Here is a 19,476-nt window from a genome sequence, read left to right on the forward strand (position 1 = left end):
GGACTTTTTCCTGGGAGGAAGCCGTCTCAAACCTGTCCCGATCAGCAAGAGGAAGAAGGAAACTGCGTCCCGCTGATTCGGAAAGGGTTCGCGTGAAGGGACCGCGAGCCGTCCGCCCCACCTTAGCCGCGGCGACCCGGGCAAGCAGCGAGAGGAGGATGGAAACTGTCTACGCGGAGAGCAGGAATGAGAAGAGTTACAGCAGACCGGATGACGTCTCGATACCTCGTCTGAGGATGAGTCTGTCCTCCCGGTCAGACGTAGACGTCCACACACACACACACACACACACAGAGAGAGAGAGTCAGGAAGGTGGTGAATTCCCAACTCTTCCCGATTTTGAGCAGATGTGGAACCCCTAGGATATTTATTGTCGGTTTGGGAGCAATATGTGGTAGCCAGTGAGTTTTCCCCACTGCTGTATCTATCCTGCTGGATATCCCCTCAAATCCAATAAGTGGTTTGTTGCTCGCTCGCTCTCTCTCCGAGAAAAATTGCACACTGGGGTGTGTGAGCGATGGAGACAGAGAACAGGAGGATGTAGAAATCCATTACGGGGAAACAGATCCACTTGGAGACACCCACGCAGACGTTATGTGGAGAAATAAATATGAAACTGGATCCAACAACTCCATTTCCTACTTAAGACTATTGTCTTTGGTTTAAGTAAAAGTGCTGTGGAAACGTTGCTTCTAATAAAAGGGCAAAGTTTGGCAACTGGACTTTGACAATATTGATATTTGCTGGAAAGTGAAGCGGCAGTCACATTTAATTAACATATGTTTGGGGGTTTTTTGTGAGATAATGTTGGAATGCTTCTGGAAAAGAAAAGTAAATCTCCCTGCAAACTTATTAAGTTATTTGCAATAATACTCATAACCAGTGAGATTTTTCATGTTTTGTTACTGTGCAAGCACCATATTTCATGGGCTTGAGTGGGATGTTATGTGCTGTGAAGAAAAAGGAAAAGCATTGATAAAAAAAAAAATAAAATAATTTTTAACATTTTCACAAGACAAAATTTAAGGGTGCGGTCACAAAAGCCGTGATTAGTCCACTTTAATCAAACTCTGGTCCGCCTAAAAGCCAAGGGCTCTGTTCGGTTGAGCTGAACTCTGGCACGATTCGAATTCATATGTGAACGGGAAGCAAAGCGGAGATCGGAGATAGGAAGCGGATGATGGCACAAGGCATTCTGCGTAAATACAACTGAAACAAACACAAGAATCTGGCGTTAGCAGGAAAAATAGATTGCTTTTTTTTTTACCAGAATAATTCTACAACCGCTAAAAGCTGACGGCACTCCATTTTTGTCTAAATTTCCGTGAAGAAGGAAGTTGCACTCACGTCTTCTTTATGTGTTGTTTCCTTCAGTGTTTCTTGGTATGGCGCCACCACAGGCGAGGAGTGGAACAGGAGGGGGTGGGGGCCAATTTTTTTGTGTGAAAATGTAACAAATGTTGCAATTCTGGTCCCCAATTAAACCTAGTCTACCAGACCATCAGGTGTGAAAACACCCTAAAAGTGTGAAGTCTTGCCAGTGATACTCGACTGAATTTCTGGACTTTCACCTGTAGTTAAGCTACTTGAGGAGAAATTAACTCCTTCTAGTCTCTCGACTAATTTTTTCTTCTACTACTTTCCAATTATTTGCTGTTCTTTCAACTGTCAACTTGATGTTTCCTCTTCATATTTTTTCTCTCCATTGAAGCTGATCTGCTGTTCTGTTGGACAAAACAGACAATCCTGCTAACAACTAAACAATATCCCTCTTTTGAACTTTTTATTTTTACCTACATCAGCAGGACCACCGTGCATCTCTTCCGTCTTCTCAAACACCCAATAGGTTTTGGTTCTGCTGGAGGTTTCTTCCTGTTGAAAGGGAGTTTTTCCTCTCCACTGTCGCTACATGCATGCTCTGTATGAGGGATTGCTATAAAGTCAGCTATTTTCTCCTGTCGCCACATGCTTGTTCAGGAGGAGTGTATCTGCAAGTCAAAGCCTCAATACAATCTGCTGGGTTTCTTTAAAACTTTTTAAGCTAATTTGAATAATAAACTGAACTCAATGCACAGTTTAGAAACTAGGATATAATAGAATGTATGTGCGATTGAATTTAAGTTACTTTTTTTAATCAAAGTGTTAGAAAAATAAACAAAAATGTTTTTGACCTTCATATGTCTGATGCCTGTCAGTTTAAGCAGTTGGCTAGTTTATATATATAGTAGGTGACGTGAAAAAGCGGTTTATTAAAAGTTTTCAGAGTAAGCAGGGTCGAACACTACTGCATGCCACAATTTTCTGAATGTATTCATCTGAACTTCTGAAAACACCAGATAATTTGTCTCCCAGTTATGTGACGGTTTGTGTTGTTCCATAGATTTCCAACCAAAACACATCACAGTTTCTGTTTGTAATGCGAGACCGTGCGAAATAACGGAAAGGGACGTGAATAGCTTTCCGAGTCACTGTAATTGAATTGATTTCAGCACCTTTCAAAGCAGTTGTTGCCTTTGTTTTCTTGATAAAAATAACAAAACAAAACAAAAAAAAACCCAAGGTGATTGTGTCGACAACTCAGCAGGAAAAGATGGCCCCTGCCAAAAGCAGCTTAGCTTTGCTTCCACTGAAACACTTTTTACAGAGGGCTGCGGAGGGGAAGGGGGACGTGGCGCTGCGCTGCGGGTGAGTCGGGTAAGTGACACTGATGAAGCGTGTTGTGTGTGTGGGCGTGAAAGCGGTGTTGTCACCGAGCCGGCTGTGTCGGGTGGCAGCGCAGCAGGGGAGCTAGCCGGGGGTCTGAAGCTGAGCTGCGGAGCGTGTCACTCCCCTGATCCATTAATCATTCCCAGACTGCCCTGCCTCAGTGGCTCAAAGAGGCCCCGAAAAGTGCACGCACTAGGTGGTCCCCGTGCCACCCCTCGTGGCCCCAGTCGAGTCAGCCCCATGTAGACAGACGGTGGACACAAAGAGTCGAACACTCACCCGTTCACGCCGACATGCATTTGTTACAAGAGTGAGCAATTCTTCCCATTAGTGGAGCAGATAATTGAATTTTTTCTGGAAAATCTTTCGCATGCAGACACAAAATCCTAACTGGGCACAGATGTTCCTTGGAGCTTGGAAAAGAAAAAGGTAGCCACTGAAAAATTCTGAATTGCCACCATGGTCATCAAGGAATATTTATTTTTGCACTGAAAGTTGTCAATATTTATCACAGGTGAATACCGAGCTAACGCTAAACCGCTAAACACATAAAACAAAACTGTGGAAGTAAACGCTAAAACGGCTAAAGACGTTTTAAAAATTTGGCGTAACTGAACGCAAAACCATTAAACATAAAAAATATTTTAAAATTGTGAAAACTAATGCTAAATCTCTAAACAGAAAAAATATGAGCAGTAGCTAACGCTACACCACTAAACATATAAAAAATAATCCAGATGCTAACATTATACCACTTAACGCGTTTAAAAAAAAATGCAGAAGCTAATGCTAAGCCGAGAAACACATTTAAAAAAGTAGTTGAAGCTAAAGCTAAACTGCTAAACACATAATTAACGGAAGCTAATGCTCACCATTAAGACAACTGAGTCTCAGTCTGTCGCACATCACCTTCTTCCAGGTGACGACTGGTTTGAGACTCACAAACTACAAAGTATGTAGCGCCTGACTTTGCTACATATCATTACAGTTGTATGAATAGAATAACCAAAGTCAAAAACATACAATGTGACATTCAAGCCATAGAAATGGGTAACATATTATGGCAATAATTGGTTTAAAGGGGAAGGGGTGCTATGTGGCACAGGGGTTAAGCACAACCCACATAAGGTCCTCGTCGCGGCTGTCGCAGGTTCGATTCCTGGCCTGGCGACCTTTGCCGCACGTCTTCTCCCTTCTCTCATTACCTACCTTCCTGTCAATTCACTATAAAATAAAGGCCACTAGAGCCAATAAAATCTTTAAAAACTAATAATTGGTTTAAAAGGCTTGCAGATGGCAGCCATCTTGAAAAAAGGCCGTCATCCTACAAGTGCATACTTTATGCAGGCATAAATAACAAAATAATCAATGAAATAGTTGCAAAAAGGATCTTCTCATAACACTCCAACAGCCCTCAAAATTGCCATCCTCCACTCAGTTGAACAAAAATGTTCAGTTTGCTCCATAAAGCCTGAACAAAACCTTCTTTTTTTCTTTTTTTTTTTTGGCTCCAAACATCACGTCTGTCTTGAATTATGAGCTCAAGAAAACAAAATCCTCCAAACATGCAGCATTTACCCAGAGGACACTGAACTATAGCAGAACATGGACTCCCCCCCCAACCCCTGCTTTCTTTCTCCTCACTTTTAGATGCCCCAAATGCATTTCTTTGTTTTATGGTCTGGGCCGTACACAGGAAAACCTCTTACCAAAGTCACCCGGCCTTATGTTGCAAGAACTGTTGGAAGGGAACGCACCGAGAGCCAGATTCAGGAGCATTGTTCTCTGCTTGGAGTCACGGGGGAGAACGTCGGTATCAAAAGTGCAACAGGTCCTGGTTTCACATGCGAACGGCATGCGTCACTGACATGCTATCGAAATTATGGAGGCTTTGTTGCTTGAACTGATAACACAAGAGACGGAATGCGGAGAGAGACGAGCTGAAATGTGAGGCGGTGAAACTAACGTCTGCTTTGCGCTGCGTTTCGACTGCAAAAGCCCATCAGAGAACCAAAAAACAACTCCCGAAAACTTTTACTTTCCACGTTGGTATTCAGCGCCTTGCGGAGTCATTTGTAACCTTTGACCTTGTCCCGCGTTCTGTCTCACCGCGCTCCTAAACTTCAGTGGTTTTGTTGGGATTTAGTTGCACTAAAGTGTCAAGTGGAAGGAGAAGTAATCCAGGATTTTTGGAGGTGTTTTTTTTGCGGCAATAAAAATCTAGAAAGTGTGGTGCATTTTTATTCAGTGTGGTATTCTTAATAAAATTTAGTACAGCTAAGTCTGTCGCAATGAGCGATAAGTCAGTTAATCACATGATAAATTAAAATATGCTCCATAATTTCCGTTTGTACGCCTGTTTGTCTTTCTTGTGTCTCTCTCGTTTTCTACGAAAGGTAAGAGAAAAGTCTTCAGTCCGATGCTTTGGTCTAAAATAGACAAATTTTTTGAAGGGTAATTTTGTTTAGGGAGACTCGAATTGTGTTTGTCACATAAAAGTTTAATAAAATATGTTTAGTTTGTGACAGTGAGGTGGTAACATGTGAAAATGTTCATGCAAACTTTTTATTGACAAGTTATGTTTGTATGTTTTAAATTGGTGCATATCTATTAAGCAAATTCATTTTCAAAATGTCAAATTGCGCAATTCTTCAGTCAATGGAAACACTGGTGACTGATTTACTGCGCAAATCACTGTAAGTCAGACAAATCGCTTGCAATTCTATTTCCATTTCATATAAATTTTTTAATGAATTAACAACATCAAAAAATCAAAACCTACCTGGAAAAAGCTAGATTCTGACTACCCTTACCCCAAATCCACATCCATTTGCTGCTTTCTAAACTGAGCTACAGCAAAGTATGGCTCTGACGGCAAAGAAGAAGACACAAGAAGAGGAACCGAACCGAAACACGGCTTCTATTTCACGAACATCCATGTAATGACACTATACAACGATCCCTCTCTTCCATCACACGGGCCGGTTCCGCTGAACCCTGAAACGAAACCCAGATGTGGAGCGGGTCTAGCACGGCCCAACGTGGCGGGACGAAAATGGCTGCCGTGTGGTAGCGTTGTCGCATGGCTGTCAGAGGCAAGAACAAGTTCGTAAGCTACTGTGGCTTCCTCCTGCCCAACGTAATCAAGCTTTGACTGTATATGTGGACGCACTATTGTGAATCAAATGAAAGCTGAGTTTATGTAGTAACAGCATTTACGGATATGACATTGTTTTTAAAACACTTTCATAACAGAGTTTTGCGTTACTGGTGCTGTCGGCAGTGACGGTTCTTCTACACCCTGCAGTACACACTACACCAAACACACCCCAAAAAAAACAAAACAATAGAAAACTGTACATCTGTGTTATATAACATATCGGAAACATTAAATGGGTACTATTATGCGTCTTCCAGGCATGTAGTGCCCTTTTATAACACCAGCATGTCACTATGTTAACTTAGTTTGTTATAGAAATGCTATCTAGATAAAATAGGGCTTTAAAGAAATCTAACTTTGTAATTTTACGCCTTGAAATTGGGCTTCTGTCTCTTTAAGAAACTCCTGCTCTTTCTGAAACGCCACCTTCAGGAAGTCATCACAACATGGCTCCTCTATTAACCCTTTAGCAAATGTTTTTACCAGCGTTTCACTGAGAAGTACTGTAGCTCCTATAACAAGCTGAGTAGGTGTGCTGTTCCACAAGGTGTTTGCTAATTGCCAATGGCTAGTCTGAAGGAGCTGAGTGAGGGAGCTGCGGAGGAGAGGTCGGAAGCTTGGAAAATGCAGTCCTGAGGAGAAGCTGCATCTCGAAGGCGATGCTGTTCAGCGTTTTGCGCATCTGAACGGCTGCTTATGCTACCTGACCTTTTGAGAAAACACACCTTATGATTTTATCAGAAATATCTCCTGCAGGAAATGTGTTCGTATTGTTAAAGAATCAGCATTTTATGTCTATTTTTAGGTTTTAAAATAAGAATGAAATGTTTTCTGCTTCTGTTGGGATTATGATAATTGTGGGAAATTGTGTATTTTATTTTTTAAAAGCACAGTTCCCAACCTAATGACAAGAGAAATAGACTTAAAGAAATACTACTGGTACATTTGATATCATTTTGCTGTGTAAATTCAAATCAATACAGAGGGAAAAACCACCTCATCACAGCCCAACAACTTTTAATGGAAAAACATGTTTTCTTTTCTAAACCACCATGCTTCCCTTAAGCAAATTTATTTTCTTAACTTCAATTGCACAATTCTACAGTTAATGGAAGCACAGCAGACCTGCATTTCCTCCAACATTTGACAGTCGGAAATGTCCGTAACGACTAGTTTACAATTAAGTTAATGTCAACGTCTTCTGTTTTGAAAAAGCATTCCAGATCATTTACTATTTAAATTTCATGGTCTGTATTTATATTATGCAAGCAACAGTATTATAACAAGAACCCAGACCTGTAGCCGAGCCCCAAACTGCATCTGATACAATCTCATCCTACTGCAGCGGCCTCGCAGGTGGGATGGAAACGGAGTTATCTTAATAGATGAAAAAACATTTCTGTGCGTATTTTGCCCGAGCAACAGATCTTTATGCTTCATCTGCCAACGTCTTAATGAAACTACAGGACTCCGAAGAATCAAAACTCACCTAATACCGCACCCAACAGCAAAGAGGAGACACTTGTCAAGGTGGAAGGAAAGCGTCCTCGGAAACCAAACCAGCTGGAAACCGAACAAGTGCAAAATTCCACGTGTGAGTGACTGAGACGACCATTTTCATCTCGACTCAAAACCCACTTGGCAGAAAAAGGTTTCCCACAGTTTGCCTCACAGCCGATCAGCAGTCATGCAGGGTGTGTGCGTGGGTGTGAAGGCGTGTGTGGGCGTGTGCAGGCGTGGGCGTGGGCGTGTGCGTGTGTGTGTTGGGGGTTTACTCTCAGGGGTCAGCGCTACAGCAAGCATGAAGAGAATATGAAGCAGCTGCCAGGGACACGAGGGCCTGGTCCGTCACCATGTGGATGTTCTAACCGCGCTCATGACTACAAATTATTATGAATCTCTGGCTGGATTTGATATGAGCTCATTCATTTACATATGTGCAGATATGAACTTGTTCATTTGTTGGCAAAGTGCAATGGGGCGCGCGAGTTTGCAAAACACGTACAGTTTTGAAAAGGGAGAACCTTAAAATAACAGAGAACATTACATTGGAAGATTTTATGTCAAGATCTACGGAGGGCCAGACGTGCTCAAATAAATAAATATTCGTATATGTTTTAATTTTAATTAAAATTGGAAATAGATGTAATGAATCAATAAATGAGCAAATTAAATATATTTTTATATAATTGATGTAAAATGCTAAAATTAAAACTTTCTGTATTTTTTACTTCATTGTTACTTAATTTCAGTGACGTCTTTCAATGAAATATTTTATTTACTCTTTGTGCCACCAAACATGAATCTTATTGATTATACTCCACCAATCACTTCTAACAGTAAGGTTAGCCACACCTGCTGACTTTGGCTCACAGATACTGCAGAACTGAACTACTAAGAAATAGTACAATTTTAATTATATGGGTTTTTTTGTCATATAAAGAAATAAATATGTATTAGATAGATGTTAATGTACATTATTAGAGATTTATTTATTTATCTATTGAAATATAGCACTTTAGGGCATAAAGATACAGAGCGTCAGGGAGTGGGTGGGACTAACTCTGTTATAGAGGTTCTCTTGAGTTGCTGCTTGAAGCAGCCAATTAGACATCAGGATCTCTATAGAAGCAGTTCTAGTCCCGCCCATTCACTGGATGAAGGTGACATTTTGAATTGATTCATCACATGCTTCAGTACAGGAACATAAATTAATTTATTAAATCATGAAATAAATATGTCTAATTTTTAAATTGAAATCAAGACATTTAGTTTAGGAACGAATAATTAAATCTATATTTAGCTAATTATTTCTATATTTATTTCTAGTTTTGATCAATTACACTTACATAATTATTTCAAAAGTTATTTATTGTAAAGTGGCACTAGTCACTCTCCATACATATGTGTGTTTAATTCGGCACTCTTCACTCTCCATAATTTTTTTTTTACTGACCTATTTATTGGATTGTGACACAGAATCGTGGCCGTGTTGGTGTTTTATGTCTCTTTTTGTCTCCCTTTCTTGTCTCTCTGCACTTTTTTATAGATGTCATAACTCTCTCCAGATGCTTTGCAGCCTGCTGCCCCTTCAGGCACTTCAAAAATCTGTCCAAAACCAAATAGCTTCCCCATTTTACTTTCTGATTATAGCAATGTTATTCAGACACATCGGCGGTGGGGAGTCCTGTGCTGCCATTTGTCTTTATAGTCATGTGCCTCCACCTGATAGGAATTCAAATATTCCTGCTGCCAACATAAATTTCTTTCTTTCTTTCTTTTTTTTTTTTTTTGGACGAAATAATGCCAGCCATGCACAGAGTCATGGGAACCTGACTTTGACTAACTTCCTTGATGCCTGCCACCAAGAAGTGAAACCAACTCTCCCATAACCAAAATCTTTTTCTTTCTCTTGTTCCAATATGACAACGGTCCAAAGCAAAAGGAGACCAATTATTACTGCTGAGGAAGTCTGTAGAAACGGCCCAAGGCATAAGTAAGCTAAGCTAGCAGGGGGAACCAAAGGATTCTGTATATTTTACACAGAAAATTGACCTAGATGTTGCATTTGTACTTAACCAAGAATGAGCCTACTTTTACATTTGTTCAATAGTTTCTGAATACTGATTTTACTTTGTGAAACTATTTAAGATTTTAAATAATTAATAAAAGTACAAACTACATAGCTCGAAATCCTTAGATTTTCCAAGAACAGTCATAATTTATACAGCTACAGTCAAGTATGTAACTTCTATTTTAGAAAAAGAAACGTTTTTTACATATTTGTTAAACTATCACCATGTCTTGACAGTATGAGACAGATAATCTGCGAACCAAACGGATCCCCTCTACTTCCTTCCTGTGCTGGTATTACCTGACCAAAAACAACCAATCAGACGCAAGAGGAGGGTCTTGGCGCAGTCAATCAGTCTCCTGTACTTGCTGCTAAATGTGCTAATGGAGGAGAAACAACTTAACGTTACAGGACTACGGTTTATCCGCCTTCATGGGTGCTATGTTAACTAGCGTTAACATTTGCAGCAGGCTATGCAAAAAGGAGAGGAGGAGTAGGCGGGGAGCGGTGCGCACATGGGCATGATTGACAGCGCTAAGACCCGCCTCTTGACTCTGACTGGTTGTTTCCAGTTAGCATTGGGAGAAAAGCTGGATTTTTTTTTCACAAATTATTTGTCTCATTCCATACTGTCAAAACATACTGACAGTTTGAACAAAAGGTAAATAAAAAAATTATTTAAAAAAGCTACGTACTACAGCTTTAATGATATTCATTAAAGCTGGTTTTTGCTGCTTGTGTCTAATGTAGGCCCACATTTCATGCACAATGTAACTGTTTGCAAATAAATCTACACTATAAAATTTTAGTTTTGGACGGTGTTAAGTATTGGTCATTAAAATTGTTTGGCATTAGTAGGCATAATGTTCAGTGATGGTTGCATTCCAGCAGAATTAGCTACATTACTCTGGGAGAAAATCCAAGCTAAACAATTTGATCAGATGTTGGTTCATTTAAGAGTTGCTCTCATTGGTTGTGTGCAGCTGATATGTTTATATGCGACGTATTATGAATTAACCTATCATCTCAATAAAAGGTTAGGACTGTTGTGAGACTTGCGGTTGAGAAAGTTTATGCTTTTGGGCAAAAATTTACGTTTTTATAGCTGTAACTTGCTTAGCTGTTAATGCTAAGGTTAAACTTGCTAGCTTCGTTGGCAATGTAGCTGTGGGTGCCAGAAGGGGAAAAAAAGCTTACTAATGTTTCATGCTTTCATGACATAAAATATCTGGGTAATTAGTTTGAATTTATTTAATTTTCCTCAGAAAGTAGCCTGCAGACAAAATGTAATAAAACTCAAATGTTTATGTAGAAACACTGACTGAAATTTATTCAGATGAAATGCTTACAAGTGTTAGTTTCTAACAGTTTGTTTTAAACTATATACAATTAACTGACAACCAATCAAAGTTGGACTCTTCTTGTCAAATCTGTAAGGTTTTATTGAAGTGCTGCACGTATTCAAAATGAATGACCAATCAAAATATGAACCTATTTGTCCTTTATTTTATTAATAATGTGAAGTGACTGATCACATTCTGTCAAAACAGTTAATTTAGTAGTTGATGGCTCAGTTGTTACGTATTGTACGGAGCCACCAGAGGGACAAAAAAATGTGCACCTGATAGCAACTCATGTACATATAATGTGAAATTACACCAGGGTTATACTCTATCCAGTATTTCTTGAGTTTTGGATGACATTATCAGACATGTTCTGTATTTTCAGGAAGTTGGCTGTATTTCTTCAGCAGCCATTTTCTATCATAGTCAGTTTGTGGACATTGCCAAGCTGGCTTCTAAGCGTATGACTTGCACAAAACTCACATTTTTCTATAAAAGGTTTTTGTGCTAGGATGAAGTGTTTTGTTTTTTTTCTGAAATAGATGTATTTCGCAAAACTGCAATGGAAGCACTTGCTCACAACTAGTCACGTGATCAACAGCCGGATGTTACTACTGGAGGACACGACAAAGAAGTCGACAGGAAGTAGTAGGAAGATGATGGTTTTTTTGTTTGGTTTCTTTAGACAATGTGCAGCTGGCTCCACCACAGCTCTCACAGCATCGCACAGCTCATAAAAAGTTCTGCTTGTTATTCAAACGTGTTGAATCCACAGCTCTTCTGTAAAATGGCCGACTACAATTTCCCCAAAACGCCACATATGTCGCCCCTCCCATGGATATAATCTCATGTAACTGTTTACTTACATCGCTGCCATGATTTTTAATGACTTATCACGTGAAGAAACGCATTCTCATGTAATTTTGATTCCATTTCCTCTTTAATAGAAACACCGCAAATGCAAAATTGCGTTTTTTTCTACATTATCAGAATATAGACAAAGATTTGTGCACATTTGTCATGGAAACGCAGTTTCTGCGAGTATAAGCAGGTATAAACGACGTATGGATGGATGGAAGATATACGGAAAAAGTTGGTGAATGTCATTGTTGGCTTTAAATGTTCGTTAAATTTTTTTTATTCATTTTTGTTGCTCAGGGCCCCACACAACCTTGCACCGCCTCTAGTATCGGAACGCCCTTCCTATTATTTTTCCCTGTCTGCCTCCTTTGCAGTTTTTATCTGACGACACCACTTGCACACACAGCGAGACGGCGAAGGGGAGGGAACGCGGACGCCTCCCACCGACAGTGAGATGGATGCCGCAAGTGACAAGCTTTTGTTTTCCTGAAATACGCTCGCATGTGGGCGAAAGTCGGAGGCCAAAAAGGGAACAACTTGTTCACTTGTTCCGTTTGGTTGAGCAAACCATGGCAGTGGCAGGGGCTGGTTGCTTCTCCCCCGGTTCGCCCAACAGTGGCTCACAGAGGCCCGGGCTGCCGATGTAAGCCCCTGCTGCTTTGCTGGAAACGGGCATCACAGCAAAATAACACTCGGATTCAGATTACCTCACGCTTTGTTTCCCCTCTGTGAATAGTTTGCCGCCTCTAAAGTGGCAGTTTGTACTCTACGTGCCAGAAATGTCAATAAAACCGCCCTAATCGGCCCTGCGATCTATAACAGCACCTGCTTATGGAAACACATCCCGCCCCAGCAGTTCATTTCTGCAGCTGTGACGTTTCCTTCCCATTAAAGTAGGAAATGTCGGCTGGTGCGCGTTTGGACAAGCCCGCTTAGCTGAAAAGGCTTCCAGCCCTTTCTTCCGGTTGAATCGTTCAGCTCGATTGTTGGCGATTGGGTTTTCACTGATGGAAATATGCACTCTTTAAGGAGGAAGTGGCTTTACACAGCTCTTTTCAACAAGCAGGAGTTTATCTTTAAAACATTGATTCACTGGATATAAGGTTCTTTAGCTTTTGATGAACAGAACTCGCCTATTTTCATTGCTTGTCTCAGTAAAGAGGATTTTATTTTTTATTTGTATCACTACCACTGAAAGACCACAGCATATTAACATAATGGCAACACTTAAATATTCCAGTGTACACAATGAAAACTGGCTTTTAGTGGGGAAATGTTTGCCTTTAAGCTAACCAATAACATTAGCATTAGTGCTAAAGTTAAACTTGCTAGCAAGCAAAGCTTCCAAACACTGGAGCCGTCTTCGCCGATAGCGTCTGATCTCAATATTTTGTTGAAATTTAATTGATATCTACGCCTGTCACAATACGTAATAAATCAATTTACTGCATGATAAATTAAAACGAGCTACATAATTTCCATTTGTCCAATTTATCATTTTTCTCTTTTCATCCGGTTAATCATCCGGTTTTTTTATCACCAAAAACCGGATGATAAATTTCTTTAGTCTGGTGCTTTGGACTCAACTAGTCCCTTTTTCTGAAAAGCAATTTTGATTTCGGGACACTTCATAATTTATTTTATTTCTTGTTTCTGTTGTTTAGTTTATTTATTTTTGATATTTAAAATGTCTTCCAGTTTCAGGGTCAAATGTTCATTAGAATTTAAAGCTTATGGTTGACAATGTGTCCTGGCACTATTGCACTATTATGCCATTAAACTTATATTACTTGAAAATGGTCTCAAAAGCAACAATATTATCATTTATTGAAATAACATGTGGGACGTTTTCTCTGGAAACTCCTCCACTTTTCCTGTCTTAAATGTTTGGAATTATTCAGCATGAATAAATATTAGTTGGTGCTATTTTAAAGTTGAGTTTGTGCTAATGAAAAAAGGTTTCAAACAATCACAGTCATGGTAAAAAAAACAAAGAATCGTACACCATATTTTAAGTGCAGGGTGTTAGATTTGGATGACCCCTATGGAAATTTGTTTCCATGCACAGCCTTTCCTGTTTTATGCACTGTGCTGGAAATAAAGCGCCATTAAAAGGTACAATAAAACTTCAGATAATTTGAGAAATGCTGAATATAGACTTTCAAGTTAAGAAGATATAGGTTAGCAACACATTTCTTTTATATATATATATAAAAAATAACGTATATGTGACTGGAAAAGAATTGAAGTCACTAATTCAGCAGGAAAGCAGGTTTTTTGTTCGCTTTTGTTCATCTTAGCTCAGGTAAGATGGCGAAAAACATGCACATATAAATACTGAAAAAAATAAAAGAAAACTTGGCCTTTCAATTTCATTGGTATTCAGATTTTCTGCCCCTGAATGGCTTCAGGTCTAGCAGCACACCTGGCTCAGACATCGCTCGGATTTATCAGCAAGAAAGTATCAATAACAATAAAGAAAAAGCTTTTCTTTTTTTAACAACGGTCGCCGAAACCAGATGACTTAATGAAAGGAACAGTAAAGATGGTTAATCGTGATTTTCCAGCACAGATTTGATGTCGTTGACATAGGGGATTCTCTGCATCCATTAAACTTGTGCGTAACCATGACAGCAGCAGTGGAAAAATATACATATAAACTGATATCAGCATGTAATAGATTATCTAAGGTGATTAAAAATTCGGAGATTTCCCGTTAAATACTCTCATACGAGGGTAAATGAACTGTTTTTTGTACTTAAGTTAAATATAAGTCCGCATATATTCCCCAATATTTGCGTCCATATATATTCACAATTGAATTATTTAATTTGAGGAAAACTGTCGTAAAAAAAACCCCCAAAAAACTCGAATTTAAACACATTTTTTCACGGAAACGATTTTTAAAGAAACCTTTTCTCTGGATACGGACACAGTTTCTACTCAGAAACAGTGATTCTTATCAACCAAATTTATTTGTGTCCAATTGTTTAATTGCTTAAATTCAAATAGTTTTTGTTGTTGTTTTTTATCGGTGTAAATTTCAGTCAGAATTAAGAAAAAGAGAGGCTTTGACTTACCGACGCACTCGTTGGCCTCCCGGGCCGTGGCGCGCTGCCACGGTCGGTCGTAGTGGAACGGCTTGCACCTGTCGCACTCTGGCCCCGCCGTGTTGTGCTTGCACTCGCACACCAGGTTCCCCTCGCGGTCTTTGACGCACTTCGACGCGTGCCCGTTGCACTTGCACCGTCCGCCGACCTGCAGGTCCGACACGGCGTAGAAGTAGGAGTCGCGCGCCAGCTCCGAGTCGTCCTCGTTCTCGTCGCCGAACGTGTGCAGCCGGCTGAAGATCACCTTGATGTCGGTGGCCGTCACCCAGTCCTGCAGCACCGGCGAGTTGTCGAAGTCGTGCGCCGACGGCCGTCCGTCCAGGGTGCTGAAGGCGATCAGGCCGCCGGTCAGCGGGTGCATGTCGGTGTGGGAGTCCGTGCAGATCGCCTCTTGCTCGTTCTGCTTGGTGATCGTCGCCTTGTTCTGCCGGTTGTACATCTTCTTGCACTGCGTGGAGTAGTACTGGAACGGAACCCACGACTTGCCGTAGTCCATGGACTTGTAGATTGCCATGGACTCGGGTCTGGGCGAGCAGAACTGCAGGCTCACGTAGGTGACCTCGAACTTCTTCCCAAGCGACAGCGTGAGGGTGACGTTCTGCGGGTACTGCGCGTAGTTCTCCGACTGCCAGCAGGTCAGGTTGTGCGGGTTGTTGAGGTCCGTCAGGTAGGCTGGCGGGTGGGACTTCTTGGGGTCCGCGGCGTCGCACATGTGGCAGTCCCGCGTGCGCTCCTCGCCCTTCTCGGTCACCACGCAGTAGCGGGCCGCTGGCGCGCCGCAGGTGCTGGACACGCGCACGTCCTTCCCGAAAGCGGAGTTGACGAAGTCGGGGATGCACCTCCGCGGGTTCCCGTTCTCGTCGTAGCACGGGTCCGGCGGGGAGGACTGCGCGGCGAACATGCTCAGCCCGTATCCCGCGGAGGCGCGTCCGGCCAGCGCGCAAGCTGTCAGCACGGCGACCCACGTCTCCAAAAGCCGTCTCATGGTAGGACTTAATCCGAGCGCCGCGGGGGGCCGATGCGCTGAAAACACACGGGAAGGCACGGTTATCACCCCAACAGCACCTGCGGCCAAACACTGAGAGAAAATGAATCAGGACGATTGGATGGAATGGTTACTGGATGTTTTTTTGAGAAATAACCTTACAAGGGAAAAGGAAAAACTCCACCCAGATCACCACCTCTCACATGGACAGCTCAGGCTGAAAGAGTTTGAGGTTCCCCGCAGAATTTGGAGGGGGGAGACAAAAACACCCTTTATCCAGTTTACGCACGAAACAAAAAGGTGCAGTAGACTCTCCCTCCTTTCTGAAAATAAGAGAGAGAAAAAAACAGAAGAAGAGAGAAAATAAATGGCAAATGCCCAACTGGCTGTCTGCCTCTGCCTCTGCCTCAGTCGGTCCCCTCTGTCACACCTCTGCCCACCTCTACCACTGTCTGTCCCATTCCCTCTCTATTCTAATGGGAGGGGGAGAAAAGAGGAGTCCACCAGGGTCTGAAAGCTCGAAACGGATTTCTCCGTGTAAAAGGAAATGGTGACATCTTCTGGTTAAATATCGGAACTACCTGGATATTATGTCTTTTTTTTTCCCAGAATGTTTTTTTTTTGTGCAAAAAATAAAAAAGAGATTTATGTCATTATTTTTAGGACAGTGACAGTATTCACAACAATATTATATATATATATATATATATATATATATATATATATATATATATATATATATAATAGTCATTTTATAGAGCTCTGTGACATGTGGAATAAAATATTTCAAACTTTTATTTTGTTCAAATTTAATTTTCATGGCGTGCGCGTCAAGAAACCCCAGAATTCAACGTCTCAGAAAATTAGAATATCACATCAGACCAAATTAAAAATAATGTTTTAAGCAAAAATGTCAGGATTGTGAAAAGTACATGCATTTCTATGCACTCAGTGCTTGGTTGGGGCTCCTTTTGCATGAATTATGCTGTGGCCTTGAGGCGATCAACCTGTGGCATTGTGTAGGTGCAATGGAAGACCAAGTTGCTTTAACAGCTGCCTTCAGGTCATCTGCCTTGTTGGGTCTGGTGTCTTTCATCGTTCATAGTTACGTCTTGACGATACTCCATAGATTCTCTATGGCGTTAAAGGTCAGGGGAGTTTGCTGGCCAATCTAGAACAGGAACACTATGGTCATTGAAGCATTGAAGACGATTTAAAGCTCAAAAAAGACAATTTCACATAATAAAATTGTCTCTTTAATATGCTCGGATACAAAACTCTGTATCCAAGCTTCTTTAGCAATGATCTTTTTGTGTCTTACTGTTCTGGTTGTGTAGTCGACTGACCCAGAGTGAGAGGTAGGTAGCTTAAAGGCTCAGAAAACCTTTGCAGGTGTTTTGAGTTAATCAGCTGATTAGGTTGAGACATTATGCGACATGAGACATTATATTCATGACTTTTTGAACAACAGTCTAATTCGCTGAGACACTGAGATTTTTGCTTTTCACTATCTGTAAGCCATAACCATCAAAATCACAAGAAACAAAGGCTCAAAATATGTCACTCTGTGTGTGATGAGTTTTACTTAATAAGATGACTGGTAAGAAATATTGCCCTTTCACTCAATTTTCTAGTTTGTATTTATTTTTTTATTTATTTTATTTAGATGTACGAGTAGAATAGAAAGCGAACGCTTAAAATATTGTGTCAGGTGGTTTCCACGCTTGCGTGAAATGTTTAAATGTAACGTTTCTTTGGCCACACTGATGTGAGATGAATTTCCTGCTCCTCCGTAATCTATACATGTCTTCTGTGTTCTCAATTCTGTGTGGTTAAGTCTAACTTACTTTCGCTGCACTGCTGCTAACACAAACTGTTAGATCTCAATCAGCACAATGGCTGTGACACATTTTATTCAAGTCGATTTTAATCAATGTTTCTGTGCTGAATTTATGTTGTCCGCTTACTTAGTTGAATTCTTACTAATCGTGAAGATAACATTGCTCATCGGTTCATCAGAAAACATTAATGAAATAATAAACTACATGTCATATCTAACGAAGTGGCATGCAACAGTTTACTTTGAAACCACAGCTGAAAAAAAAAGACAACCACATGCGAGGACTTTTCCAACCACAGCCTCATCATCAACATGCCCAGTTTTTCTAGCAGAGGGTGTTAGCATTAACATTGTTTTAAGCTAGCTCAAGCTGTTAAACTGCTAAAAAAAACAAATATTTGTCCAATGTAAAAAGTTTCATAACTGGAAGTCTTATGATATGACCTTGTGCAGTTAATACAAGCTTTTGCCTTTAAAATGGCAATATATGACTTTTATGGAGAAAAAAAATGATGAGACGGTTAGTCTGCGAAAGTATCGATCTCCTCCAAAAATAACTCACTCCGGACCAAAGTCAACCAATCAGAGCCAGGAGGAGGAGGGTCTTACATCTGTCAACCAATCTCCTGTACTTCCAGCTAAATGTACTAATAGTGGAGAAACAACTTACCATTACAGAAAACCGTTTATCCGCCGCCATCGGATAAACGGAGGCATTTAGCTAAAGCTAGTTAGCTTTAGCTAAATGCTAGCTTTAGCTTTAGCTAAATGCCTCCGTTTATCCGCCGCCATCGGATAAACGGAGGCATTTAGCTAAAGCTAGTTAGCTTTAGCTAACTAGACAAGACGAAGGAATTTGATTTTCTTTTCCACAGATCATTTGTCTCATAACATACAATTGGAATCTATGTAAGTAACTTTCAGTATGTCTCTATTATTATTGAATTAAATGAAAAAAAATTCTCATTTGTTTTTGTAAACAAAGGATAAGACTATATTTGTTCTTAGTTGGTGCTATAGATGTACTGAATTTAACCAAAGCTTATTATTCTCACTGAAACTCGTTGTTTTTGTGGCGAGATTTAGAAAACGAACGCGTTGAACGTTACTTAAACACTTCAAAATGTAACAAATACAATTTTTCTAAGACTCTAAAATCATTTTAGGTCTCACAGTACTTTAGCAACATGTGAGAATTTTTGTAAATAATCAAAAAGCCTGGAGCAATTTTTAGCATGTTGCAGTTGTCATAGCAGGAGAAAAATAGCAACTGACAGCCGCTAAGATTAAAATAAACGTACTGCTCATTTTAGATGCGCTCAACTACATCACTATTTCATCTAAAAACCAACCCAACAACATATTCAGGGAAAAAAAAGCTGTAATTGACTTAATTATTTTTTGTATTGATCCAGCGCTCACACATATAATCAGGAACTTGTGTTTCCCTTTTTATGTCCTCCAGAATGGTAGTTAACAATATTATTATAAAATATATTTAACTATAATTGTATGCTTCTGGGACGACATTATTTTCAAATCAAATTTTGGGTTGATCGTGACTCAGAGGTGTCAAACTCCAGTCCTCGAGGGCCGCTGTCCTGCAGTTTTTAGATGTGCCACAGGTACAAAACGCTGGAATGAAATGGCTTAATTACCTCCTCCTTGTGTAGATCAGTTCTGCAGAGCCTTAATGACCTAATTATTCTATTCAGGTGTGATGCAGCAGAGGCACATCTAAAAGTTGCAGGACTGCAGCCCTCGAGGACTGGAGTTTGAGACCCCTTGATATTTAAGAAACTAGTCCTTTAGGATACTAACTATAGATCACAGGTAGGTGGCGTCCTTGCGACTATCTCCCTATAGTCTAAGTATGAAATCTAGTTTTTATGTTGGT

The 19,476-nt window shown here is 40.4% G+C and overlaps 1 protein-coding gene across 2 annotated transcripts in view; it reads right to left on the reverse strand.

The window, feature by feature from the left end:
• Window positions 1–16,294, reverse strand: part of ntn1b (netrin 1b) — a 58,187-nt gene extending 41,893 nt beyond the window's left edge. The window contains exons 1-2 of one of the 2 annotated variants that reach the window (XM_028043017.1): window positions 15,902–16,294; window positions 14,725–15,777 (exon numbers count right to left, since the gene is read on the reverse strand). In XM_028043017.1, the coding sequence (XP_027898818.1) occupies window positions 14,725–15,739 (1,015 nt within the window). In that variant the 5' untranslated portion in view covers window positions 15,740–15,777; window positions 15,902–16,294. Of the gene's footprint in view, window positions 1–14,724; window positions 15,833–15,901 lie in introns of both variants that reach the window. The other variant, XM_028043016.1, reaches the window with a different exon arrangement.
• Window positions 16,295–19,476: the final 3,182 nt, after the last annotated feature.

Source organism: Xiphophorus couchianus, chromosome 16, assembly GCF_001444195.1.
Source record: "Xiphophorus couchianus chromosome 16, X_couchianus-1.0, whole genome shotgun sequence".
In the NCBI taxonomy this organism is placed as follows: Eukaryota; Metazoa; Chordata; class Actinopteri; order Cyprinodontiformes; family Poeciliidae; genus Xiphophorus; species Xiphophorus couchianus.